This window comes from Lepisma saccharinum, chromosome 16 (genome assembly GCF_977018435.1).
Source record: "Lepisma saccharinum chromosome 16, izLepSacc3.1, whole genome shotgun sequence".
NCBI lineage: Eukaryota > Metazoa > Arthropoda > Insecta > Zygentoma > Lepismatidae > Lepisma > Lepisma saccharinum.
Window position 1 is genome coordinate 16,679,046 of NC_139244.1, and position 23,168 is coordinate 16,702,213.

Sequence of the window (23,168 nt, forward strand, 5' to 3'; positions counted from 1 at the left end):
CTTCCAGGTTTATTGCCATTTTTACTGCCATATGATCAGTAAAGGGCGCTGGCAATGCTTTTATGGATGTTATATTTTTTATTTGATCTGTATTTGTATATAACCTATTGATTCTAGATCCAGATTTATTATTAAAATATGTAAATATTATATCCTGTCTCTTCTGTAACCAAATATCTTTCAAATGCAATTCTTCAATTAATGTTGCAAGGGCTGGACTCTTTTGATAAGCTCCTAAACAATCGCTGGGATTTAATACCTGATTAAAATCACCCCCAAGTAATATTTTAGATTCATTTAACGGTAGCAAATATAAAATGTCCTGATTATAAAATTGTTCATGTGACTGTCTATTTTGATTGCCTGATGGGGCATAAATATTCACAAAAGTATAGTTGGTACTTTGAAAGCTAATGCCTCTCCCATCTACTAACTTTTTTACATTATTAATGGTTAGGCCGTTTCTAACAAGTGTTGCTGTCCTACGGCCATTGATACCAATATTAACTACGGCTTCGTAACCATATATTGATGGAAAGTCACACATACAAACTTCCTGCAAAAACAATACGTCTATGGAGTGTACCCGTACAAATTCTTCTAACATTTTACATTTTACAGGCGAAAAAATTCCATTAATATTAATAGTACATATTCTAGTGGTATATACCATTAATTAATGAATAATGTAGCACAAAGTTAATAGTACTTTCCGATCGACCCTCAAAACTTTGAAAAAAAAATATACAAATAACAAATGAAATATCAAATTAAATTTCCCTTTTTAGGGTTTACTTCTTCTGTTCATTACTCTATTCATACCTTCTACCTCTCTCACTGATCTCCTCTTCACTACTGTGTTCTCACTACCTTTCGAAGTATTCTTCGTCCGTTTTTTTGCACCCATCTGCAGAGACTTTTTCCACTTTGACACTGAAGTGGCACTTTCGTCACTTTCTTCTTCTGTATTAAATTCACTTTCCAGCTCACAGTCTTTCGAAGGTCCCTTGTCCTCCTCTTTTGGGACGATGTCCTTTGCCGCTGGGATGGGAGGAAGATCAACTGAGTTTCCTTCGTCCTGCATCTGGGCATCCTGCATTTCTTCACTTCCTTTTTCATCTTGTTTGTCTAGGTGGGAAGTTCCCGGTTCTTTTGTGTCCATCGATAAGATTTTCTGGTTGTGTTCTTCATTTGTAGTCGCCTTATTTACCGGTGGTAACATTTCCACCGGGCGGGTGTCACTTGGCACATCCTTTATCCCCTTATCTTGCTTTTGTTCTTTTATCACCTTCTGTAGACCTTCCGACTTGTTTTTATTATTATCTGGTTGGAACTGATTGTTCACGTTCGAGGAACTCCCCTTTTCCACTATTATATCACTATAATTTCTCTCTCGGTTTTTATTCACACGAAGCGTTGTTATCTGACGACTATCACATTGCCAGCTATCGTGTCCTTCTTTTCCACACGCCCTGCACGTTCTCGGCTGTCCGTCGTATATCACATGGCACTGAAGAGATTTTACTGTAATGAACGACGAAACCGGTTTTTTTAGTTCCATTTTCACTATTCTCACCCCGTTGTAAACTTGATATTTAAAGTTTTCTGACCACGTTTCTTTGTCTATACATTCCACCTTACAAAATTCCGTCATTTTTTCTTTCACACAGTCATCATCTAATTCTAGTGGTAAGTTAAACACTCTTGCCCCTTTTCTTTCCCTCCCCGCATCACTCAAAAGCACTTTTACAGTTTCACCATTATCATAACAAAAGTTTGTTTCCGGACCACATTTCTCTAATATTCGCGTTATTATTGCTTCTCTGATACATTTTACAAAAACACATCGAAAATGCGTAGGTATTTGTATTCCCAAGATCTCATCTACGTGGAGTTGAAATTGTCCATGTATAAAGTCATGAATTTCTCGCGCCGACGGCCTCGGTGCCCCGAACGGAAAACGTATCTGGATGGTATTTTGTCTAATGATATTCATCTTTTTACAATTCAAAGGACTTCTCCAATTCTACTTACTCGCTAGCCAACTGCACCAAACGCCACAAGCAACACACACACGGCACTCCCGCTCGTTGTTTCCTGAAGGCAACTTTTCACTGACCTTCACGGAGCAACTAGTTTCCGCGTCCGCTCCCTCTGAAGGCTTCCACGGAACTCCATCCATTAAGCCACAAGGGCACGCAACAACCACTTCATTTTAACTGTTCCTACCAAACTCACTTCTACGATTTTAGTAATAATAATAATAACCCGCAGCTCTACACCCCGTGAGGGCCTTGGCTTACCTACCGACTGCTGGTCTCCCTCCCACACTGTTCCTCCGTCACCTGTAGTAGAGTGGAGATCTTAGACCAGTAGTGGGGTGACGGGTGGTCAGCCCGTGGGACCCCCAGCCGTTGTAGGTCTTTTCGACCAGGTTACCGCTCACTCATTCGGAGCTTCCCAATTTCCTCACGATGGTGGGTTGCCACCGGCCCTATACGTAGGCTGAATAAATTCCGACCAGAGCCGGATTCGAACCTACGCCGTCCTGCAGCGAACGATCTCAAGGCGAGTGAACGCCTTAACCCGCTCGGCTACCGAGGAGGACTCTACGATTTTAGTAATGAAGTTTTTCTTCGCTTTTGTAACTTTGTTGAAAAGTACGGAATCTAATTCAGCAAAAGGAAAAGATTTACCCTTGGCGGGACTCGAAGTCGCAATCCCCGGTTTAGGAGACCAATGCCTTATCCATTTTTATTTTATTTTTTTTAAAAAAAAGGAAATACCCCCTACACGGAGGTATCCCCCACCATTCACTCTTTTTCTCACTTTTACACTTTTCAATTCTTACATTTTTCTTTGTTTCTTATCAACTGGACGAATACAAATACCCATGCCTTACCCGGGACTCGAACCCGGAACCCCTGGCGTTGTAGCGCGCTTTGCTAACCACTTCGCCACGGAGGTCGACAATTAGGCCACAATGGCACGCCAACAACTACTTCATTTTAACTGTTCCTACCAAACTCACTTCTACGATGTTAGTAATGAAGTTGTTCTTCGCTTTTGTAACTTTGTTGAAAAGTACCAAGAGCTAAGGTATCTAATTATAATAATATATATATAATAATAACCCACAGCTCTACAGCACCTTGAAGGGCCTTGGCTTACCTACCGACTGCTGGTCTCCCTCCCACACTGTTCCGCCGTCACCTTGTTGGAGCGTGGAGTTCTTAGACCAGTAAAGGGGTGACGGGTGATCAGCCCGACGAACCCCCAGCCGTTTACTGTAGGTCTTCTCGACCGGGTTACGCTCACTCACTCACTCGGAGCTTCCCAATTTCCTCACGATGGTGGGTTGCCACCGGCCCTATACGTAGGCCGAATAAATTCCGACCAGAGCCGGATTCGAACCTACGCCGTCCCGCAGCGAACGATCTCAAGACGAGTGAACGCCTTAACCCGCTCGACTACGGAGGAGGACAATAATATATATATAATAATTATAATAATAATTACGAACATTAATATCATCAACCAATTGTACACTATCAGCATGATTGCCGCACCCGAGTGGTTAGCACATCGCGCTGCGACGCCAGGGGTCCCGGGTTCGAATCCCGCTCGGGCTTGGTTGTTTGTGAATGTCCATTCATCAATTTCATCATTTCATCACTCATCGAAATCTTAGCAAATTATCCAAAAGGTACAAAAGGCGAAGTAAAATAAACTACATCAATCAATCAATCTAACTAACTCTCTAGCCTTCTAAAACCCGAAGGTTCATGGCTGCAGCAACATAGGCCTTCCATCTGTCCCTATCTTGAGCAAGATCTATATACTCTTTTCCATCCCTACCGATTTCCTTTAGGTCCATCTCAACGTTGTCCCTCCATATTCGTCTTGGCTTTCCTACTGGTCTCTTACCATCAGGTTTCCCAACAAGAACCCTGTAAACTCCTCTTTCCTCCCCCATTCGTGCCACATGGCCTGCCCACCTAAGTCTTCTTAATTTAATCATTCTAATAATATCTGGACATGAATACAAATTATGTAGTTCTAAATTATGTAACCTTCTCCACTCACCTGTCTCCTCGTCCCTTTTAGGTCCAAATATTTTCATAAGGATCTTATTTTCAAATACTCTCAATTTATGTTCCTTTTTCAATGTAAGGGACCAACTTTTGCATGCATATAATAATACATGCAAAATTACTGTTTTGTACCTACGTATATTTTAACTTTTAGTTTCTTAAATATTATGAAGAGAAAAGTAACATGCATTTCCTGAATTAAGCCTACTTTCTATTTCCTCTTTAATATCATTTTCATTTGTTAGTATTATTCCTAAGTACTTGAATTTGGAAACTGGTTCAAAGGAGTTGTTATCAATAATTAGATTTTGATTATTACCTAACACTTGGTTTCGGCCTGTAAGCATATATTTAGTTTTCTCTTTGCTAACTTCCAAACCTATCTCTTTAGCTGCTTTAAAAAATATTTTAGCATTATTCTTAATTGTATTTATATCATCCTCTAATAAGTTTACATCATCTGCACATGCTAACAACTGAGTCACACCATTTAATTTTAGTTCTTCGTTAGTTTCTTTTACCTTCCTAACAGCATATTCTAAGGCAAAATTAAAGAGCAATGGAGATAATGCATCTACTTGTTTTAACCCATCATGAATTGTAAATTTGTCAGACACATTAATACCCACAGGAATTTTACTTTCTGTTTCACTGGTGCATACTTTTATCATACTAACAAGCTTCTTAGGTATTCCAAACTCGACTAATATATTATATAATTTATCTCTTTTGACCGAAGCATATGCTTTTTTTAAAATCAATCAGTCAATCACTGCCTCGAATGGCGCTTGAGAGGGTAACTTAGTGCATTTTGCCCCTATTTACATTACATTTATATTTTTATGAATAAAAGTAATACAAAAATATTGTGAACACCCTAGGGAACATTATATTTTTTTTCGATTTTTGTAAAAATTTTCACAGCTGAAAAAAAAAATAGACGTGGTGTGCCTGACAGGCCGCCCCCCTTGGGTAAGGTAGGTTTCTTGTAGGGAGGAGGTGACCCCTCTTTAGCGTCCCCAGTAAGGAATCCCATTGCCCCTTGGCACTGTGATTATTCTTATCATACTGTAGCAGCATGTGACAAATAGGCACTTAATACGAGGGTCACTATTTATATTTTGAGCCTTGGCAACACTGATTGAAGTTAGGCGCGATTTGACGTTTGCACGGAATCGTCTGGCATTATTGACCATAACGTACTTCAAATGTTTTGTCAATAGCTTCATTTGTGTTGGTTATGTTGCCTTGGAGATTGCGCGACAACAATAAAATGGAATTAACTCGTGAACATTTTCGTGCGATGATTTTTTACGATTTTCGACGTGGATTATCAAGACAAGAGTGCATCGATCAACTTACTTCCACATTTGGAGATGAAGCCCCATCCTTTGCCACTGTGAAACGCTGGTATAACGAATTTAATCGTGGCCGCCATTCGCTCACCGACGAGATTCGCGAAGGTCGTCCAAAATCAGTTGTTCTTCAAGAAAACATTGATGCTGTGCAAAACCTAATACTGCAAGATCGTCATGTGACATACTGTGAGATTGAGGCAACCATAGGCATTAGTTCCACCAGCATATATAAAATATTACATGATCATTTAGCTGTGAGAAAGGTATGTTCTCGTTGGATCCCACACAATTTGACAAAAACTCAAAAAGACGCTCGCGTCAATTGGTGCAAACAAATGCTCAATAAATACAATCGTGGTGCTTCAAAAGACGTATATAAGATTGTAACAGGTGACGAATCATGGATATATGCATATGAGCCGGAACGTAAACAGCAGTCGACTGTATGGGTGTTTCAAGATGAACCCAATCCAACAAAAGTTGTTCGCGCTCGAAGCACATCGAAACAAATGGTCGCCTGTTTTTTCGGGAAAACTGGTCATGTGGCAACTGTGCCTTTAGAGGAACGTAGAACGGTCAACTCTGAATGGCACACAACAATTTGTTTGCCAGAGGTCGACGGTCAAATACGGAAAACAAACAAACGCCGTCGGATCATTCTTCATCAAGACAATGCCAGCTGTCACACATCTCGTCTAACAACCGACTTTATGAACAGTCAAAAAATCGAATTGATGGGTCATCCGCCGTACAGTCCTGATTTGGCACACAATGACTTCTTCTTCTTCCCGAATGCCAAGAATAAATTGCGTGGACAACGATTTTCGTCGGCGGAAGACGCCGTTGATGCGTTCAAAAACCATATTATGGAGGTGTCTCAAGAAGATTGGAAAAACTGCTTTGACAAATGGTTCGAACGAATGCAAAAGTGTATTGACCATAAAGGAGAATACTTCGAAAAACAATAAAGCAGTTTTCAATGCCAAATTCCTGTTTTTTCATTGTTAGGCTCAAAATATAATAGTGACCCTCGTATATGTGTAGATAAGCCGCACGAACTTTCCAAAGGCAACTTGTGCTTTGCCAAAGGGCTGGTTCAAAACTAGTTTTATGAAGGACAGGTAGCTAGCTTTCCCAAGAATTGTTACCTACCCAATATAAGGGTCTTTCATTAAGAGTGATACTTTTTCAAATTTGAAAAAAAAATAAACCACTCAACGTATCAAAGTAAATTGTGCTTTATTTTGAAGCTTAGACATTGCAGTTATGTTCTGAACAAAATATCGTTCAAATGTCCACCACGGTTTTGAACACACTGACGCACACAATGGCTCCACTGATCCTGATTTCAGTGGAAAAATCATCTTCTCAGACGAGGCGCATTGTTGTCTTAGTGGATTCGTCAATACGCAAAATTGTCCTTATTGGGGCGAGAAGAACCCACAAGTGGTCCATGAGGTGCCATTGCATTCAGAAAAACGCACTGTGTGGTGCGGTTTATGGCATGGCGGCGACATTGGACTTTATTTCTCTCGAGATGATGACAGAAGAACCGTTACCGTCAATGGCAACCGCTACAGATCCATGTTACGCGAATTTCTGTGGCCAGAACTTGACACCATATATAGTGAAAACATGTGGTTCCAGCAGGATTTTGCTACGCGCCAAACAGCTGATGCTACGCTCGATTTGCTGAGGGAGAAGTTTGGCGACCAAATCATCTCAAGTCGTGGATGTGTGAATTGGCCGCCACGGTCGTGTGATTTAACACCCATGGATTTTTTTTTCTTTGGGGCTACATCAAAGCCCAGGTCTATGCTGACAAGCCACGAACTTTGGAACATTTGGAGGCGAACATTCGTCAGGCTATCGCAGACATAACGCCACTAATGTTGGACAGAGTGATTAACAATTGGAGCTTCGTGTGCGTCAGTGTGTTCAAAGCCGTGGTGGACATTTGAACAATATTTTATTCAGAACATAACTGCAATGTCTAAGCTTCAAAATAAAGCACAATTTACTTTGATACGTTGAGTGGTTTATTTTTTTTTCAAATTTTAAAAAGTATCACTCTTAATGAAAGACCCTTTATAAGCTACTCGTCTGTGGTGAAACCCAGTGGCGGTGATTAAGGGGGCGAGGGGAGGCAATTGCTCCCCCACTTTTCGTCACGTTTGCCCCCGCACTATGCTAAACCTTATCTACAAAGGGAAATATACTGTCTTTGCCTCACCCCCAGTTTTGGAACCCAATCGCCGCCACTGGTGAAACCTTTGACATAACGCTTACTATATTTCATTTGCAGTATTGTCGCCAGTTTTTTATTAGTTGCCTATTTTTTCTTTTATTTAAATTAACCCTTCCTACATACGAAGATTATTTTTAAAAAGATATTACTCAATGCAGAGGCGTCTCCTGAACGCATACGGTGCATGCTGCGCATGCGTCAATTGTGGGAAAAAGGACAGCTTGCTCTGCGACGACATTAATGAGCATTTCTATATTTTAATTTCTTCATATAGAAGAAGTATTTATTTTACACGAGAGCGCTCAACTAAGCTTATATTACATTTCTTGGATCTGAAGTGAAAGATAGTAATAATTATTTTCCCACAATTGACGCATGCGTCACTTCAGATCCAAGAAATGTAATATAAGTTTAGTTGAGCGCTTTCGTGTAAAATAAATACTTCTCCTATATGAAGAAATTAGAATGTAGAAATGCTTGTTAATGTCGTCGCAGAGCCGCATGCGTTCAGGAGACGCCTCTGACTCTACTTGTTTGTCATTGGTGGCAATAATGAATCGTGGATTCAGCAGATAATGGCTTTATTCCCATTTCTACACGTGACATTTCGTAGTTACACCGATTGACGTGTGGCGGCAGCACTGCACTGTTTGTGGTCTTGTTGAGTAGCGCGCTCTAAAACAATGTTCTCACGAAAAGGGCAAATTGAATTCATCAAGATTCAGGATATCTTCTCCAACCTGGAGCAGAGGCCGGTTGAGTAAATGTGAAAGGAAGAAAAAATATGGACATAAACATCATGTAACGAACGATGAACTGGACAATGCCGAAGGTACAACCAAGTCAGTTTAAGTCCCAATGGAGGAGGGTGATTGTCGTCAGTTTGGACAGGCAAAAGATCATTCCTACACCTAGACCTGTCGTGATACCCGTGTCTACATATTGGATATGTAACAATTCTTGGGAAAGATACTTGTCCTTCATAAAACAAGTTTTGAACCGGGCATTTGTCATGACTGGGTATTGTCGTTTATCATTGTCCATATTTGATAATACAGTGGAACCTTGATAACTCGAAAAAGAAAAAAATCGAGGTATCAAGGATTTCGACTTACCAAGGTTCGAGTTATTGAGGGCCAAAATCGCCTACTTCGAGTTATAGAGGTCTAAAGTTTACTGACCCTCTGAACTTGGGGGAATTCAAGTCTCGACACGATTGTTGATCGCCTGAGATTGTACGTAAGCACCCTACACTTCGACTTATTGAGGTCCTTGCGACTAAAGCTTCGAGTTATAGAGGTGATTATAATTCAACTTCGACTCATAGAGGTTTTTCATAGTCCACCTTCGAGTTATTGAGCTCGAAGGGCATCCCAAAAACTGTACAAAAATTCGTCTTATCAAGGTTTTATTCGAGTTGTTGAGGTAAAATTAGTATTGAGTGTTATGGACAATTCAAGGGGATTACAAAAAAATTGACTTATCAAGGAATTCGACATGTTGAGGTTCGAGTTATCAAGGTTATACTGTATACGAATGGGAGTAGTTTGAAGCTCATTCCCAAGAACACTGCGATTTAAAGGGTGTATCTAGGATTGCCAGATTTCTAAAATAAAAAAAAACGAGACATACAGATTACCGGTATATAGACATGGATATGGTTTAATTTATTTTTTATAACATTTTTAAACATTACAAATTCAATTGCTATTTAAAGCATTGTTAACTCTAGAGCAGTATCGTGTTCCAATATTACAGTGTAACTAGTGCTACGTAAATTTTACGTACATGAAGGAATCTATTTTTAACACAACCTCTACATCATGAAAACAAAATGATACCTCGTGAACATCATTTTGTTTATTTTCCTTATATTGTAGTTTTATTCTTCATTTCAAAATGTATAAACATGGTTTTATTTAATATACAATAAAATTTGAATTCGTTATTTCTCTAGCTAAATACGGGACAAATGGGCGTCCCGAGAACATTTTCTGGGATACCGGGACATTTCTTTTAAAAGGGGACAATTCCGTATATAAGGGACATCTGGCAACCCTAGGTGTATCAGAAGTGATAAAACCATAAAAGTCTCAGTAAACACGGAGTCTCAAACGAACCTTTTCCGAGATAATTATGAACGTATGGTTACGATTCGCCACTGACTTGATTGTTGCACATCGTATGCTTTTCACGTATGAGTCAAATCTGCTTGTCACATGGCGGAGTGGTTAGCTCATCGCGCTACGACTCCATGGGTCGCGGGTTCGAATCCAGACCAAGGCATGGATGTTTGTGGGTGTCCATTCATTCACTTTCACTCCTGTTATAATAACTGGTACACAGAGAGTGCACTAGAGAAATTACCTCTAGCTTAGTTCATTGACCCAAATCACGCCGCATGTAGGCGTACGTACACAATGTTCCAATTTACTCTTTATTCCAGAGCATGATTTGAGCAGCACTGTGTATCTACATATACCTTGTCTCTGTTTATTCAAAGTAAGATCCCTCGTGTAAACAATCACTATCAAGTTATGTAACAACTCGTGCATGCGACCAGCAAAAGCAATGTATAGGCCTATGTCATCTTCCACGGTACGTAGAATTTGAAGAGAGAGGATGCGTTAGGAGTAATCATGTGTTCACAACATGAATATCGAAAGAAGATATAATTTTCTATGTATCTACCCGTTGGCGACGCTAAACATATTTTTAGGGCGGTCAGGGAAAGTTGACGTAAAGTGTAGGTCTAATAGTAGAAATAAAAATAGTGCAATAACAATTTTCATTATAAACTAACAGTAAACTTACTTTATTGCCATTTATTATTATTATTATTATTTCCTTAGATAGTTATACAAAATTGATGAAGAAAGAAAAAAAATTAAGGTTGCGAAGTCACATGTTCAGCACTCAACCAATGCCTTCTTATAGGCCTGCGCAGAGACTGTTTACATGTAACGTCATGAGTGGTAGGTCATGGTTCACAACACGATATCAGCATTATCGCCTCAAGTGTGTGTTTTTAACACTTTCTCAACGCACGCTACAAATGCTGCGTTTACACTAAGCCGATTTCCCGTCTATCTGACACTAATTTGCGACTGTAATGTTGATATCGTGATGACCTTCAACTGATGACGTTGCATGTAAACAAAGAACCTCTGCGTAGGCCTTGTATATAAAAAGGTGTAGCCCTGCCTGCAATGTTGATAAACTTCCCAGTCTTTTACTTTAGGTGACGACCACCGTGGCGGAATGGTTAGCACAGTGCACTATGACGCCAGAAGTCCCGAGTTCGAATCCCAGCCTGCGCATGGGTGTCCTTTCATCAATTTCATCCAATTATCACTGATCCTCATAGTCGCGATTAGCCAAAAGTAGCAAAATAGTGACGCTAAATAACAAAATCAAATCTTACCTTAGGTAAGCAGCTATTGCAGTTTCGTTGACCTTTTGAAGAAAAGTGTCTGTGATATCCTCTCGCACATTTTTACCCGGAATTGGCTCTTCTTTGTTGTCGGATGACGGAAATCCATATTTTCCGATGAGAATGCCTGCAAAGTAAGTTTTTTTAAAGTAAGGTTACTTCTAAATTTTATAAAATATATATTTATTTCATAACATTTGCATAGGCGCAAGCAAGGAAGGTCAAAGAAAAATTACTTAAATGTATGTACCTCCTTCCTTTCATTTGTATCTTAAGCTGTCTTCCTTTTCTTCTATACACACCTCAAATACATACAGGATACAGGGTGGTTCAAAAGTCACTCGACATTTTAATCAAGTCACATTTTACTGACAAAATTGACAGTACTGCTGAAAAGTACTGTAGAATGAAAGACAAACTCAGTACATTTCAATGTGGTGGCCCTGTAAGACTAGGCATAGTACCCACATATCTTGCGTAGACCAGAACACATGCTCCAACATAGCTGAAGCGATCTCCATTGTTGCTTCAGCTATTCGCTGCGTCAGTTACTCTATGGGGTTCATCTTTACTTGGTACACCCTAGACTTAATGAAACCCCACACCAAAACGTCTAGGGGAGTCAGGTGTGAGAGCGAGCAGCCCAAAGTCTTGGCGAGCCACGACCGATCCACTTACCGGGGAAGGTGTCAGCGAGGTAGTCCCGAACGATTCTGGCGAAATGGGGTGGAGCACCATCTTGACGGAAAACAACAGTGTCTTTTATCCCATCCTGTAAATCATTGTTTGGCGATATAATGAAAATGTAAAGATACTTTTGAATCACCTTTTGTTTCTTCCCTTAGCTACCGATATCATCACGGCTGTATTCCAATGCGCATGACTGGAAAAAATTTATGTACCTGCCACATCTGTCACTGTTTTGTGTTCAGCTGCTATGAAGTATAATATATGTTATTTAACAACCTTTTTCAACGTTCTTGCTTTTCCTTATTGTGTAACAAGATACGATAGAATATGTGACGTTGCATTCTACATGTCTTCTCGTACGTGTATCGTAACTGTCTAATCTAAGGATGCACGATGCAGAAGTTATCGCAATATTCGGAGTTCTGTAGAGAAGAAGACACATTTGAACGCTTTTGCCAAGCTTCCGACCAGAGCCGGCCTTAGGAGGGGGCAACTTGGGAAATATTGACTCCTTATTAAATTAGTATTATTGCCAGTTCGCTCGCAATACTACTCTCAGTGTACAGTCTCTCTCAAAAGTTTTAGGACAATGACATTTTAAACTAGGCAACCCAATTTACACAAGGCGTTGGTGGGTTGCGTGTAGAGTTAGGCTCAATTTCAGGGTTGCCACATGCACAATAGTAAAGATAAGTAAAAAAAAGTAAAGTGTTCCCCTGTGCTTAGCACCACGCCATGAAGGCGTATAGGGGGTGTGTGGGGGTAACGCCCCACACTTTCTTGATCCGGTAGGAGGAGATATGTAGGAGGAGAGTTGCATCTACATTTCACATTGGTTAGCTCCTTCTACTTACTTTCAGGAGCGAAAGCTTGTAGGATGTCGACCTCCGTGGCGAAGTGGTTATCAGAGCGCGCTACAACGCCAGGGGTTCTGGGTTCGAGTCCCGGGTAAGGCATGGGTATTTGTGTTCGTCCAGTTGATAAGAAACAAAGAAAATGTAAGAATTGAAAAAGTGTAAAAGTGAGAAAAAGAGTGAATGATGAGGGATACCTCTGTGTAGGGGGTATTTCCTTTTACAAAAAAAAAAAAAATAGGGTAGTGTTTACCGTTCAGGACTGTCAATCTAATGGTCGTAGGTTCAAACCCTTCCGGTGGCAGAAATTTTTCGTAAGTTTTAGACATATCCCATGGTGTTCATTGTCCACGCTGTGTGAAACGGAATGATTCAGTTTGGAATTAACGATGGGGGGGGGGGGGGGAAATATTCAATTACAAAATCTCCATTTCAACGAACCGAGAAGTGGACAAAAATTGGATAATTCTTATAAATATTCAAATTACATTCATGTTTTTTGTGGTATAATCGCAGGTAAAATCAAAGATCTTACATGGAAGATTTTACGTTGCTCTGAACTAAGCCAAAAGGCATTTCGAACCGATCTAATACATTCTACAATACATTTCAAAATTTTATTGAATGTTTCATGTCGATAATTTGACCAATGCATCAATTCTTGACGCTGAGACGATATTCTGCAACTACCTCTTCTCTTCAGTCCCTTCTGTTATTCTCTTCTCCTTCTCCTTCTTCTCTCCCCTCCTTCTGCTCTGCTTTTATCTCATATCGCCTTCCCTACTTTTCTCGTATCTTATCTCCATCCCACTCATCTCCACTCCTCGTATCTCCTCTCCTGTCTTAGATTTCCGACTCCACTGCACTCTTCTCCTCTTCTTTTCGTTCTTTTCTTTTTCTCTCCTTTACTTTACTCTCGACTCCCCTCTTTTCGTCTCCTCTTCTCTCTTCTTTGCTCCATTTTCCTCATCTCTCCTAGAATCTTTTTCCATTCTCCTCACTACATCTCCTCTCCTCGTCTATCCTCTCTTTCTTCTCTCCTCTACTTTTCCTCTTCTCCTGTCGCTTTCTCTTTCTCCTCTCCTTTGTCACCTTTCTTTTTCTCTCACCTCTTTTCCCTTCTGTAGACTCATCAGTGATGAAATAGTAGAAAACCTATTTTTTTTCTTTCAGAAAGAATTTTGTCACTTGCGATATAATAGTGATATTTTAAATAATTGTATACAATATTACTTGTTTTTATTCCTTTCGCGTATTTTAAAAATATCTATGGTGGCCGCGGTGGCTCAGTCGGTAACGCGTCTGACTACCATGCTAAAGGTCCCGGGTTCGATCCTCGGCCGGTTCAAATCCGGGAACTTTTCTAACGTTGGAAGCGGCCCCGGCGCCCACCCAGCGTCGAATAACATGGGTACCTGGGGGAAACCCTGGGGGGTAAAGGCGGTCAGGGGCGTGGTGCTGATCACATCACCCCTACTCACGACCGGATCAAGAAAGTGTGGGGCGTTACCCCCACACACCCCCTATACGCCTTCATGGCGTGGTGCTAAGCACAGGGGAACACTTTACTTTTTTTACTTATCTTTACTATTGTGCATGTGGCAAACCTGAAATTGAGCCTAACTCTACACGCAACCCACCAACGCCTTGTGTAAATTGGGTTGCCTAGTTTAAAATGTCGTTGTCCTAAAACTTTTGAGAGACACTGTACAAGGGCGGGTCGAAGGATGGGGGAGCTCTGCAAGTGACCTCTCCTGGAAACCTGCATTATTTTCTTTTACACATAACGGTGGATAATTCTCATAGTGATTTTGTTATAATATTATATACGAAAAAGTAATTAAGAGTTTCTGATCGTCTTACCATTTACTTGATATTGTACCACTTTTGTGATCCAGTTTTTAGTGATGCATCTTTTCCGTTTTGGACGCACTGTGAAAGTATCGACGCCAAATTAAAGTAATTTTCTTGCAAGTTTGCAAAGAAATAGATATAACAATTTTCTGCTCACTTCGCTTGCAGTTATCCATGTTTGATGGTTACATAAGATAATTGTAAAGGATTATACTGTAGCTGCATTACGATTTGATTTGATTTATGTGATCCATCGTCGCTTTTCTGCCACTTTGGGCTGATGGCGACAATGGGGATGTGTGATGATATGATGAAATTGATGAAGGGACACTTCACAAAGAATTCCCAGCCCTGGATTCGAACCACTCCGCCACGAAGACCGGCTGCTGCATTATGAGTAGGCCTCGGATTTTTTGGTTCCAAAAAGTGTGCTTTTAGGCTCCTAAAATAGGCTCTAAATCCTAAAATAGGTTCTAAAAATCTTAAAATAGGTCCTAAAAATATTAAGTTAGGTTCGAAAAATCCTGAAGTAGGTTCAAAAAAACTTAAAATAGTTCAAAATTCCTGAAAATACTGATTAGGTATAGTCACCTGATCCTGAAATACACACTATAACGTTATGTGTGTTGCCTAATCCTACGGCAATGGCAGAACTTACCATTGGAAATTTGCTTTAAAATCCACTCTTCGCCGTATAGTTAGGCAACAATCTATTTTCATGTTATCCACAGTCAAACTCCGCAATTTTGTCTGTGAGGATCATCTTATAGGCTGACAATAATATTTCAACAAAAACCTAGTCAGTGGTGGAAACTTCAATGCTGAAATGTTAGTTTACCACAAACCACCGATGTAACTCGAAAGTGAGCAAGACCACACAGACAGACCACTTTGGATTGTATACTAGGTAGCAGTGGCACCAGACATTTTGCCTTGTTCAGAGCTTTGAAAAATCACCATGGACTTGGAGGAAGGGAAATCAACAGAGAGTACGTTTCAAACACGTTCGTCAGTGAATGTTTTCGTGAGCAAACAAAGCAAATGCGTCTGTGTGGCGTAAAAATTTTGTGAAACCATTAAAAATATATAAAAACCTAAAAAAAGGCTTGATTTAGGCGCAAAAACCTAAAATAGGTTCTAACAAGTGAAATAGTTATTTTAGGCACTACAAAACTTCATCAGTTGTTACGTTTTTAATCAAACGTTGACATAACTTATTATTTCTTACATACCTGTAAAGGAAAAAATAGATTAAAAACGTAAAATCCGAGGTCTAATTATGAGGCATGAACTTCTTGATGTTGATAAATAACATCAGTTTTAAAAATATAATCCTTAATGTTTGTACACTACTCTACGAGGGTTGTTTGAATATGTTAGTAAATTTTCAGGAGATGATGCTGCAGTTCATAAGGTGAATAGATAACTTTCCCAACAGCCCAAAAAGTGCTTCTTCAACAGGAAAACGCGCCGTCACACAAATCGAACGTCGCAATGGCACGAATGTTGCTTCGAATTTATTCCCCATCCAGCCTATTTACAGGACTTGGCCCTTGCTATTTCGTCCTGCAGGTATATCATTTGTTCTATTAGAAATTCTACCGTATTGTCTGTTCCATGTACTACTACAATAATTGTACTAAATCATTGTAAATAACTGATACAACAGAAAAATAAATAATGTAACTCGTCACAGGAAGTGAACTTTGCACTTCAGATACAATCCAGAAAATGTTGACTATGAAACACTCTAAGCACAGGAGGAGAATTTGTTGCAGTAGGCACCAAATTTTATGTTCACTATCTACGGCTCTTTGTATGAAACAATAATTGAATCAGTCACACGAAGAAACCAATTTTGGCTAAGACAACTGCAGTACTAATATTTGGTGTGCATCACTGGCGTACAAAGGGTTTGGGTAGGAGAGAGCGGAGTTGCAGCTCCTGAATTTTTTAGAAAATTAAATTTTTGAAACGAAAGCAGTAAAGAACTCAAGCAAAGTCAAAATGACCCCCGGGCCCCGATTACAGTTTTTGTCTTTGAACAACTTTAAAAATGAAGGTAAAAAAATCTGCGTACGCCAGCAGTGTGGCCAGTTAGACTTTTCTATCCTATCATTAAGTTGCTGGCTTTTAAACATGTATTCCCCTTCCAAAAACACCGTGTATACACAGTTCATTTTCTGAAATTTCAAATTACCTAACCAATCAATGTGCTAGCTTTCTGCGTGTCAAAAAATTAAAACATTTTAAGATAAAACTGTCGACCACTTGACAGGCTATTGCATTCAAATTAAAATGAGTTACTATTCATTTATAAAAATAATTTGGGGGTGAACGAATTTGGGGAATACTGCGTCCAGGGTCTTGCGGGGGATGGTGCCAACACACCAAAGTAAAAAAAAAAAAGCTGTGCGGTCTGAGAGACAGAACTTTTTGATTTTGCATCCCGTTAGAAAATGTCTACTTGAGACCAGGAACACTTGATATTTGCATTATCTGATTTACCTTCCTTCCTTTACCGCGAGAAATTTCCCACCATTAATATACACTGGCGGCCCTCATACACTTACACTATATAATCTCCGTTGCTATATTTGAAGAAGCGATTTCATCCTTGACCTATTTCCCACATCATGGCTCTGTTGCCGAGCCCGTAGCAATGTCGATTCACGATCCCCCAAATAAATTTCCGAGTTCAAGTACTTCGTAAGGTGTTATTTTTTAGTGAATAGCAATATGGTATTTTACAAGAGATGTAAGAGGAGTAAGGAAAATGAAAAGAGAAATAAAGAAGCTATAAAGAGCTTCTCTCTATACGTCTCTTTAGATGTGCAGAGAAAAAGAGAAAGCAGTAAAAATGAACATACTGCTTCATATTGTTATTAATATTTAACAATTTCTTAACTGATTATTTTAATATAAATCTTTTTTAAAGGAAATAACACGCTTCTACAAGTTAAGGGCCGCATGCTTTTAGATATTTTGCAAAAAACTGTGCTAAAAAAGTCGCCAACATTGACAAAAAGTCACAGAAAAGCAATAAGAATTTCATGGTTTTACTTTTAAACATCTAAAAAATCGGAATTACACAGATTTTTGAGTGTTAAAGACATTTAAATAGATGGTTTTTACAAAAACAACGCTGTTTTGCTGCTAATATTCGATACCTACAAAAATAACACCGATTTTTTAGTACCAAAAAACAACTAAAAATATAGCCATTACGTGCATTACGACCATAAAGGCACATGGGAGATGTGGAGTTATTCTCGACCTCAATCATAGTGAAGTGATCAGCATCGCACCCCGGCTGCCTTTACTCCCCCTTCTGGTACCCGTGGACGAGAAGCTGAATGAGCTCCAGAGCCGCTTATGCAGTGACATTAGTTGAAAAATTCCCACCTGAGATCAGCCAACCCGGAAATCGAAATCAGGTCTCTCGTGTGGGAGCCAGACGCCTTACAAAACTCCAATCAAAACGCTTGTTTTTTGAAGAACACAATCACAGACTTCCTCAAACGATATCCTTTCTTTTCTTTTAATGTTTAGAAGTCGTTTAACTCGTTCTGCCTCCAAGGTTACAACATTAAGGGAAGATCCTACATTGCATCACCGTTCTCTTACGTCACCAGCCCCAAAAAATGATAATTAAATTTTTACACCAGCTGCTTGCTTTAAACACGTAATTTTCTACTTCTTGGTGGGCCCTGATGTTTATCGATGGAATAGGGAGGATGAGGAAAGAAGAGTTTACAGGTTTCTTGTTGGGGAACCTGATGGTAAGAGACCTGTAGTATCTGGTACTGCTGAAATATTCACTTTAGAGAGAGAGAGAGAGAGAGAGAGAGAGAGAGAGAGAGAGAGAGAGAGAGACAGGCAGATGCAGGCGGGGAGGGGGTGGTAGGAACACAAAATCCTTCCACAAACTGCCAAGACTCCAACAGAAAGCTTGCTGGAAACAAGTTTGCGTGCTGGCCTTGTCTGCTACTGCCCTCCCCCACTTTCTTATCTATACTGAGCAATGAAGGGTTTCCAACTCGCTTCTGAGTTGGTAGGAAAAGGGAAGTACATTTCCGTCTGTACAAAAGATGCACAAGGGAGCAAACTTCACAAATCTGACTTACCGATGATAACACCCACGATCAGAAGAACAACACACCAAATCCACGCCTTGTTTCCACCCAACATGCTTTGCGACCAACACCAGTGCCCTCTCAAGGTGGAATAAGCATGCACAAGGCGCTGTAACACGGTGTTGCCTCTACCTAGCTACTCAAGGTTGCCGTGAGGGATTCACGACCCGGTTGACAATTACGACAGAATTTTCCTGCTCTCAGCAGGTAGTCGTTATCTTGAATGCATAGCGGAACGTTCTTCTTCCTAATCATGTTCTTACTTTTTTTGCCGTATCTGCAGACAGGGTTGTTAAAGTTCCAGGTGAATCCATAAATTGAGCACTAAAACTGGTAAACGTTGTTGCCAAAAGCGAAAGTGTTGGGAAATCGCATCGTTCCGCACATCAGCCCGTAAGAACGCGCACACTACTGACCTCTTTACACGCCCTTTGAACTACTTCGAGGGCTACCAGCCACTTTTCACGTTTACCACATTATAAAGCATGGCACATTTCACAGTTTAACGTGGAAAACGGTGTTTGAATTATTGTGGCACTTACAGCGTTTACCAATTTTAGTCTTCAATTCTAATCGGTTCTATTGGGTTCCACAACAGAACCGGAACCTTTATTCTCGCACATTTTAAATTCGGTCCGATAATTGTTTCATTGATAAAAGGTCCCTGGACCGTATTTAAATTTCATCCGAAGAAAAAATTCCTGAGCCGTATTTAAATTGATCCGGAGTAAAGGTTCCTGGACCGTATTTAAATTCATCCGGAAAAAAAGGTTCCTGGACCGTATTTAAATTCATCCGGAAAAAAGGTTCCTGGACCGTATTTAAAATTCATCCGCATAAAAAGTTCCTGAACCGTATTTAAATTCATCCGGAAAAAAAGGTTCCTGGACCGTATTTAAATTCATCCGGAGAAAAGGTTTCTGGACCGTATTTAAATTCATCCGCATAAAAAGTTCCTGAACCGTATTTAAATTCATCCGGAAAAAAGGTTCCTGGACCGTATTTAAATTCATCCGGAAAAAAAGGTTCCTGGACCGTATTTAAATTCATCCGGAGAAAAGGTTTCTCGACCGTATTTAAATTCATCCGCATAAAAAGTTCCTGAACCGTATTTAAATTCATCCGGAAAAAAAGGTTCCTGGACCGTATTTAAAATTCATCCGCATAAAAAGTTCCTGAATCGTATTTAAATTCATCCGGAAAAAAAAGTTCCTGGACCGTATTTAAATTCATCCGCATAAAAAGTTCCTGAACCGTATTTAAATTCATCCGCATAAAAAGTTCCTGAATCGTATTTAAATTCATCCGGAAAAAAAGGTTCCTGGACCGTATTTAAAATTCATCCGCATAAAAAGTTCCTGAACCGTATTTAAATTCATCCGCATAAAAAGTTCCTGAACCGTATTTAAATTCATCCGGAAAAAAAGGTTCCTGGACCGTATTTAAAATTCATCCGCATAAAAAGTTCCTGAATCGTATTTAAATTCATCCGGAGAAAAAGGTTCCTGGACCGTATTTAAAATTCATCCGCATAAAAAGTTCCTGAACCGTATTTAAATTCATCCGGAAAAAAAGGTTCCTGGACCGTATTTAAAATTCATCCGCATAAAAAGTTCCTGAACCGTATTTAAATTCATCCGCATAAAAAGTTCCTGAACCGTATTTAAATTCATCCGGAAAAAAGGTTCCTGGACCGTATTTAAAATTCATCCGCATAAAAAGTTCCTGAATCGTATTTAAATTCATCCGGAAAAAAGGTTCCTGGACCGTATTTAAAATTCATCCGCATAAAAAGTTCCTGAATCGTATTTAAATTCATCCGGAAAAAAAGGTTCCTGGACCGTATTTAAATTCATCCGGAAAAAAGGTTCCTGGACCGTATTTAAAATTCATCCGCATAAAAAGTTCCTGAATCGTATTTAAATTCATCCGGAAAAAAAGGTTCCTGGACCGTATTTAAATTCATCCGCATAAAAAGTTCTTGAACCGTATTTAAATTCATCCGGAAAAAAAGGTTCCTGGACCGTATTTAAAATTCATCCGCATAAAAAGTTCCTAAACCGTATTTAAATTCATCCGCATAGAAAGTTCCTGAACCGTATTTAAATTCATCCGGAAAAAAAGGTTCCTGGACCGTATTTAAATTCATCCGCATAAAAAGTTCCTGAACCGTATTTAAATTCATCCGGAAAAAAGGTTCCTGGACCGTATTTAAAATTCATCCGCATAAAAAGTTCCTGAACCGTATTTAAATTCATCCGCATAAAAAGTTCCTGAACCGTATTTAAATTCATCCGGAAAAAAAGGTTCCTGAACCGTATTTAAATTCATCCGGAGAAAAGGTTTCTGGACCGTATTTAAATTCATCCGCATAAAAAGTTCCTGAACCGTATTTAAATTCATCCGGAAAAAAAGGTTCCTGGACCGTATTTAAAATTCATCCGCATAAAAAGTTCCTGAATCGTATTTAAATTCATCCGGAAAAAAAGGTTCCTGGACCGTATTTAAATTCATCCGCATAAAAAGTTCCTGAACCGTATTTAAATTCATCCGGAAAAAAAGGTTCCTGGACCGTATTTAAAATTCATCCGCATAAAAAGTTCCTGAATCGTATTTAAATTCATCCGAAAAAAAAGGTTCCTGGACCGTATTTAAATTCATCCGGAAAAAAAGTTCCTGAATCGTATTTAAATTCATCCGGAAAAAAAGGTTTCTGGACCGTATTTAAATTCATCCGGAAAAAAGTTCCTGAACCGTATTTAAATTCATCCGGAAAAAAAGGTTCCTGGACCGTATTTAAATTCATCCGGAGAAAAGGTTTCTGGACCGTATTTAAATTCATCCGCATAAAAAGTTCCTGAACCGTATTTAAATTCATCCGGAAAAAAAGGTTCCTGGACCGTATTTAAAATTCATCCGCATAAAAAGTTCCTGAATCGTATTTAAATTCATCCGGAAAAAAAGGTTCCTGGACCGTATTTAAATTCATCCGCAAAAAAAGTTCCTGAACCGTATTTAAATTCATCCGGAAAAAAAGGTTCCTGGACCGTATTTAAAATTCATCCGCATAAAAAGTTCCTGAGCCGTATTTAAATTCATCCGCATAAAAAGTTCCTGAACCGTATTTAAATTCATCCGGAAAAAAAGGTTCCTGGACCGTATTTAAAATTCATCCGCATAAAAAGTTCCTGAATCGTATTTAAATTCATCCGGAAAAAAGGTTCCTGGACCGTATTTAAAATTCATCCGCATAAAAAGTTCCTGAATCGTATTTAAATTCATCCGGAAAAAAAGTTCCTGAATCGTATTTAAATTCATCCGGAAAAAAAGGTTTCTGGACCGTATTTAAATTCATCCGGAAAAAAGTTCCTGAACCGTATTTAAATTCATCCGGAAAAAAAGGTTCCTGGACCGTATTTAAATTCATCCGGAGAAAAGGTTTCTGGACCGTATTTAAATTCATCCGCATAAAAAGTTCCTGAACCGTATTTAAATTCATCCGGAAAAAAGGTTCCTCGACCGTATTTAAATTCATCCGCATAAAAAGTTCCTGAACCGTATTTAAATTCATCCGGAAAAAAAGGTTCCTGGACCGTATTTAAAATTCATCCGCATAAAAAGTTCCTGAACCGTATTTAAATTCATCCGGAAAAAAAGGTTCCTGGACCGTATTTAAAATTCATCCGCATAAAAAGTTCCTGAATCGTATTTAAATTCATCCGGAAAAAAAGGTTCCTGGACCGTATTTAAATTCATCCGCATAAAAAGTTCCTGAACCGTATTTAAATTCATCCGGAAGAAAAGGTTCCTGGACCGTATTTAAAATTCATCCGCATAAAAAGTTCCTGAACCGTATTTAAATTCATCCGGAAAAAAAGGTTCCTGAACCGTATTTAAATTCATCCGGAGAAAAGGTTCCTGGACCGTATTTAAATTCATCCGCATAAAAAGTTCCTGAACCGTATTTAAATTCATCCGGAAAAAAGGTTCCTGGACCGTATTTAAAATTCATCCGCATAAAAAGTTCCTGAACCGTATTTAAATTCATCCGGAAAAAAAGGTTCCTCGACCGTATTTAAATTCATCCGCATAAAAAGTTCCTGAACCGTATTTAAATTCATCCGGAAAAAAAGGTTCCTGGACCGTATTTAAAATTCATCCGCATAAAAAGTTCCTGAATCGTATTTAAATTCATCCGGAAAAAAAGGTTTCTGGACCGTATTTAAATTCATCCGGAAAAAAGTTCCTGAACCGTATTTAAATTCATCCGGAAAAAAGTTCCTGAATCGTATTTAAATTCATCCGCAAAAAAAGGTTTCTGGACCGTATTTAAATTCATCCGGAAAAAAAGTTCCTGAACCGTATTTAAATTCAAGCGGAAAAAAAGGTTCCTGGACCGTATTTAAATTCATCCGGAGAAAAGGTTTCTGGACCGTATTTAAATTCATCCGCATAAAAAGTTCCTGAACCGTATTTAAATTCATCCGGAAAAAAAGGTTCC

At 39.2% G+C, this 23,168-nt stretch overlaps 1 protein-coding gene across 3 annotated transcripts in view; it reads right to left on the reverse strand.

The window, feature by feature from the left end:
• LOC146000284 (N-acetylated-alpha-linked acidic dipeptidase 2-like) overlaps window positions 1-23,168 on the reverse strand; it is a 123,973-nt gene that overhangs the window by 73,156 nt on the left and 27,649 nt on the right. For 2 of the 3 annotated variants that reach the window (XM_083137773.1, XM_083137771.1), the window contains exon 2: window positions 11,125-11,260. In XM_083137773.1, coding sequence (XP_082993899.1) covers window positions 11,125-11,260 — 136 coding nt within the window. Of the gene's footprint in view, window positions 1-11,124; window positions 11,261-18,658; window positions 18,788-23,168 lie in introns of those variants that run through there. The other variant, XM_083137772.1, reaches the window with a different exon arrangement.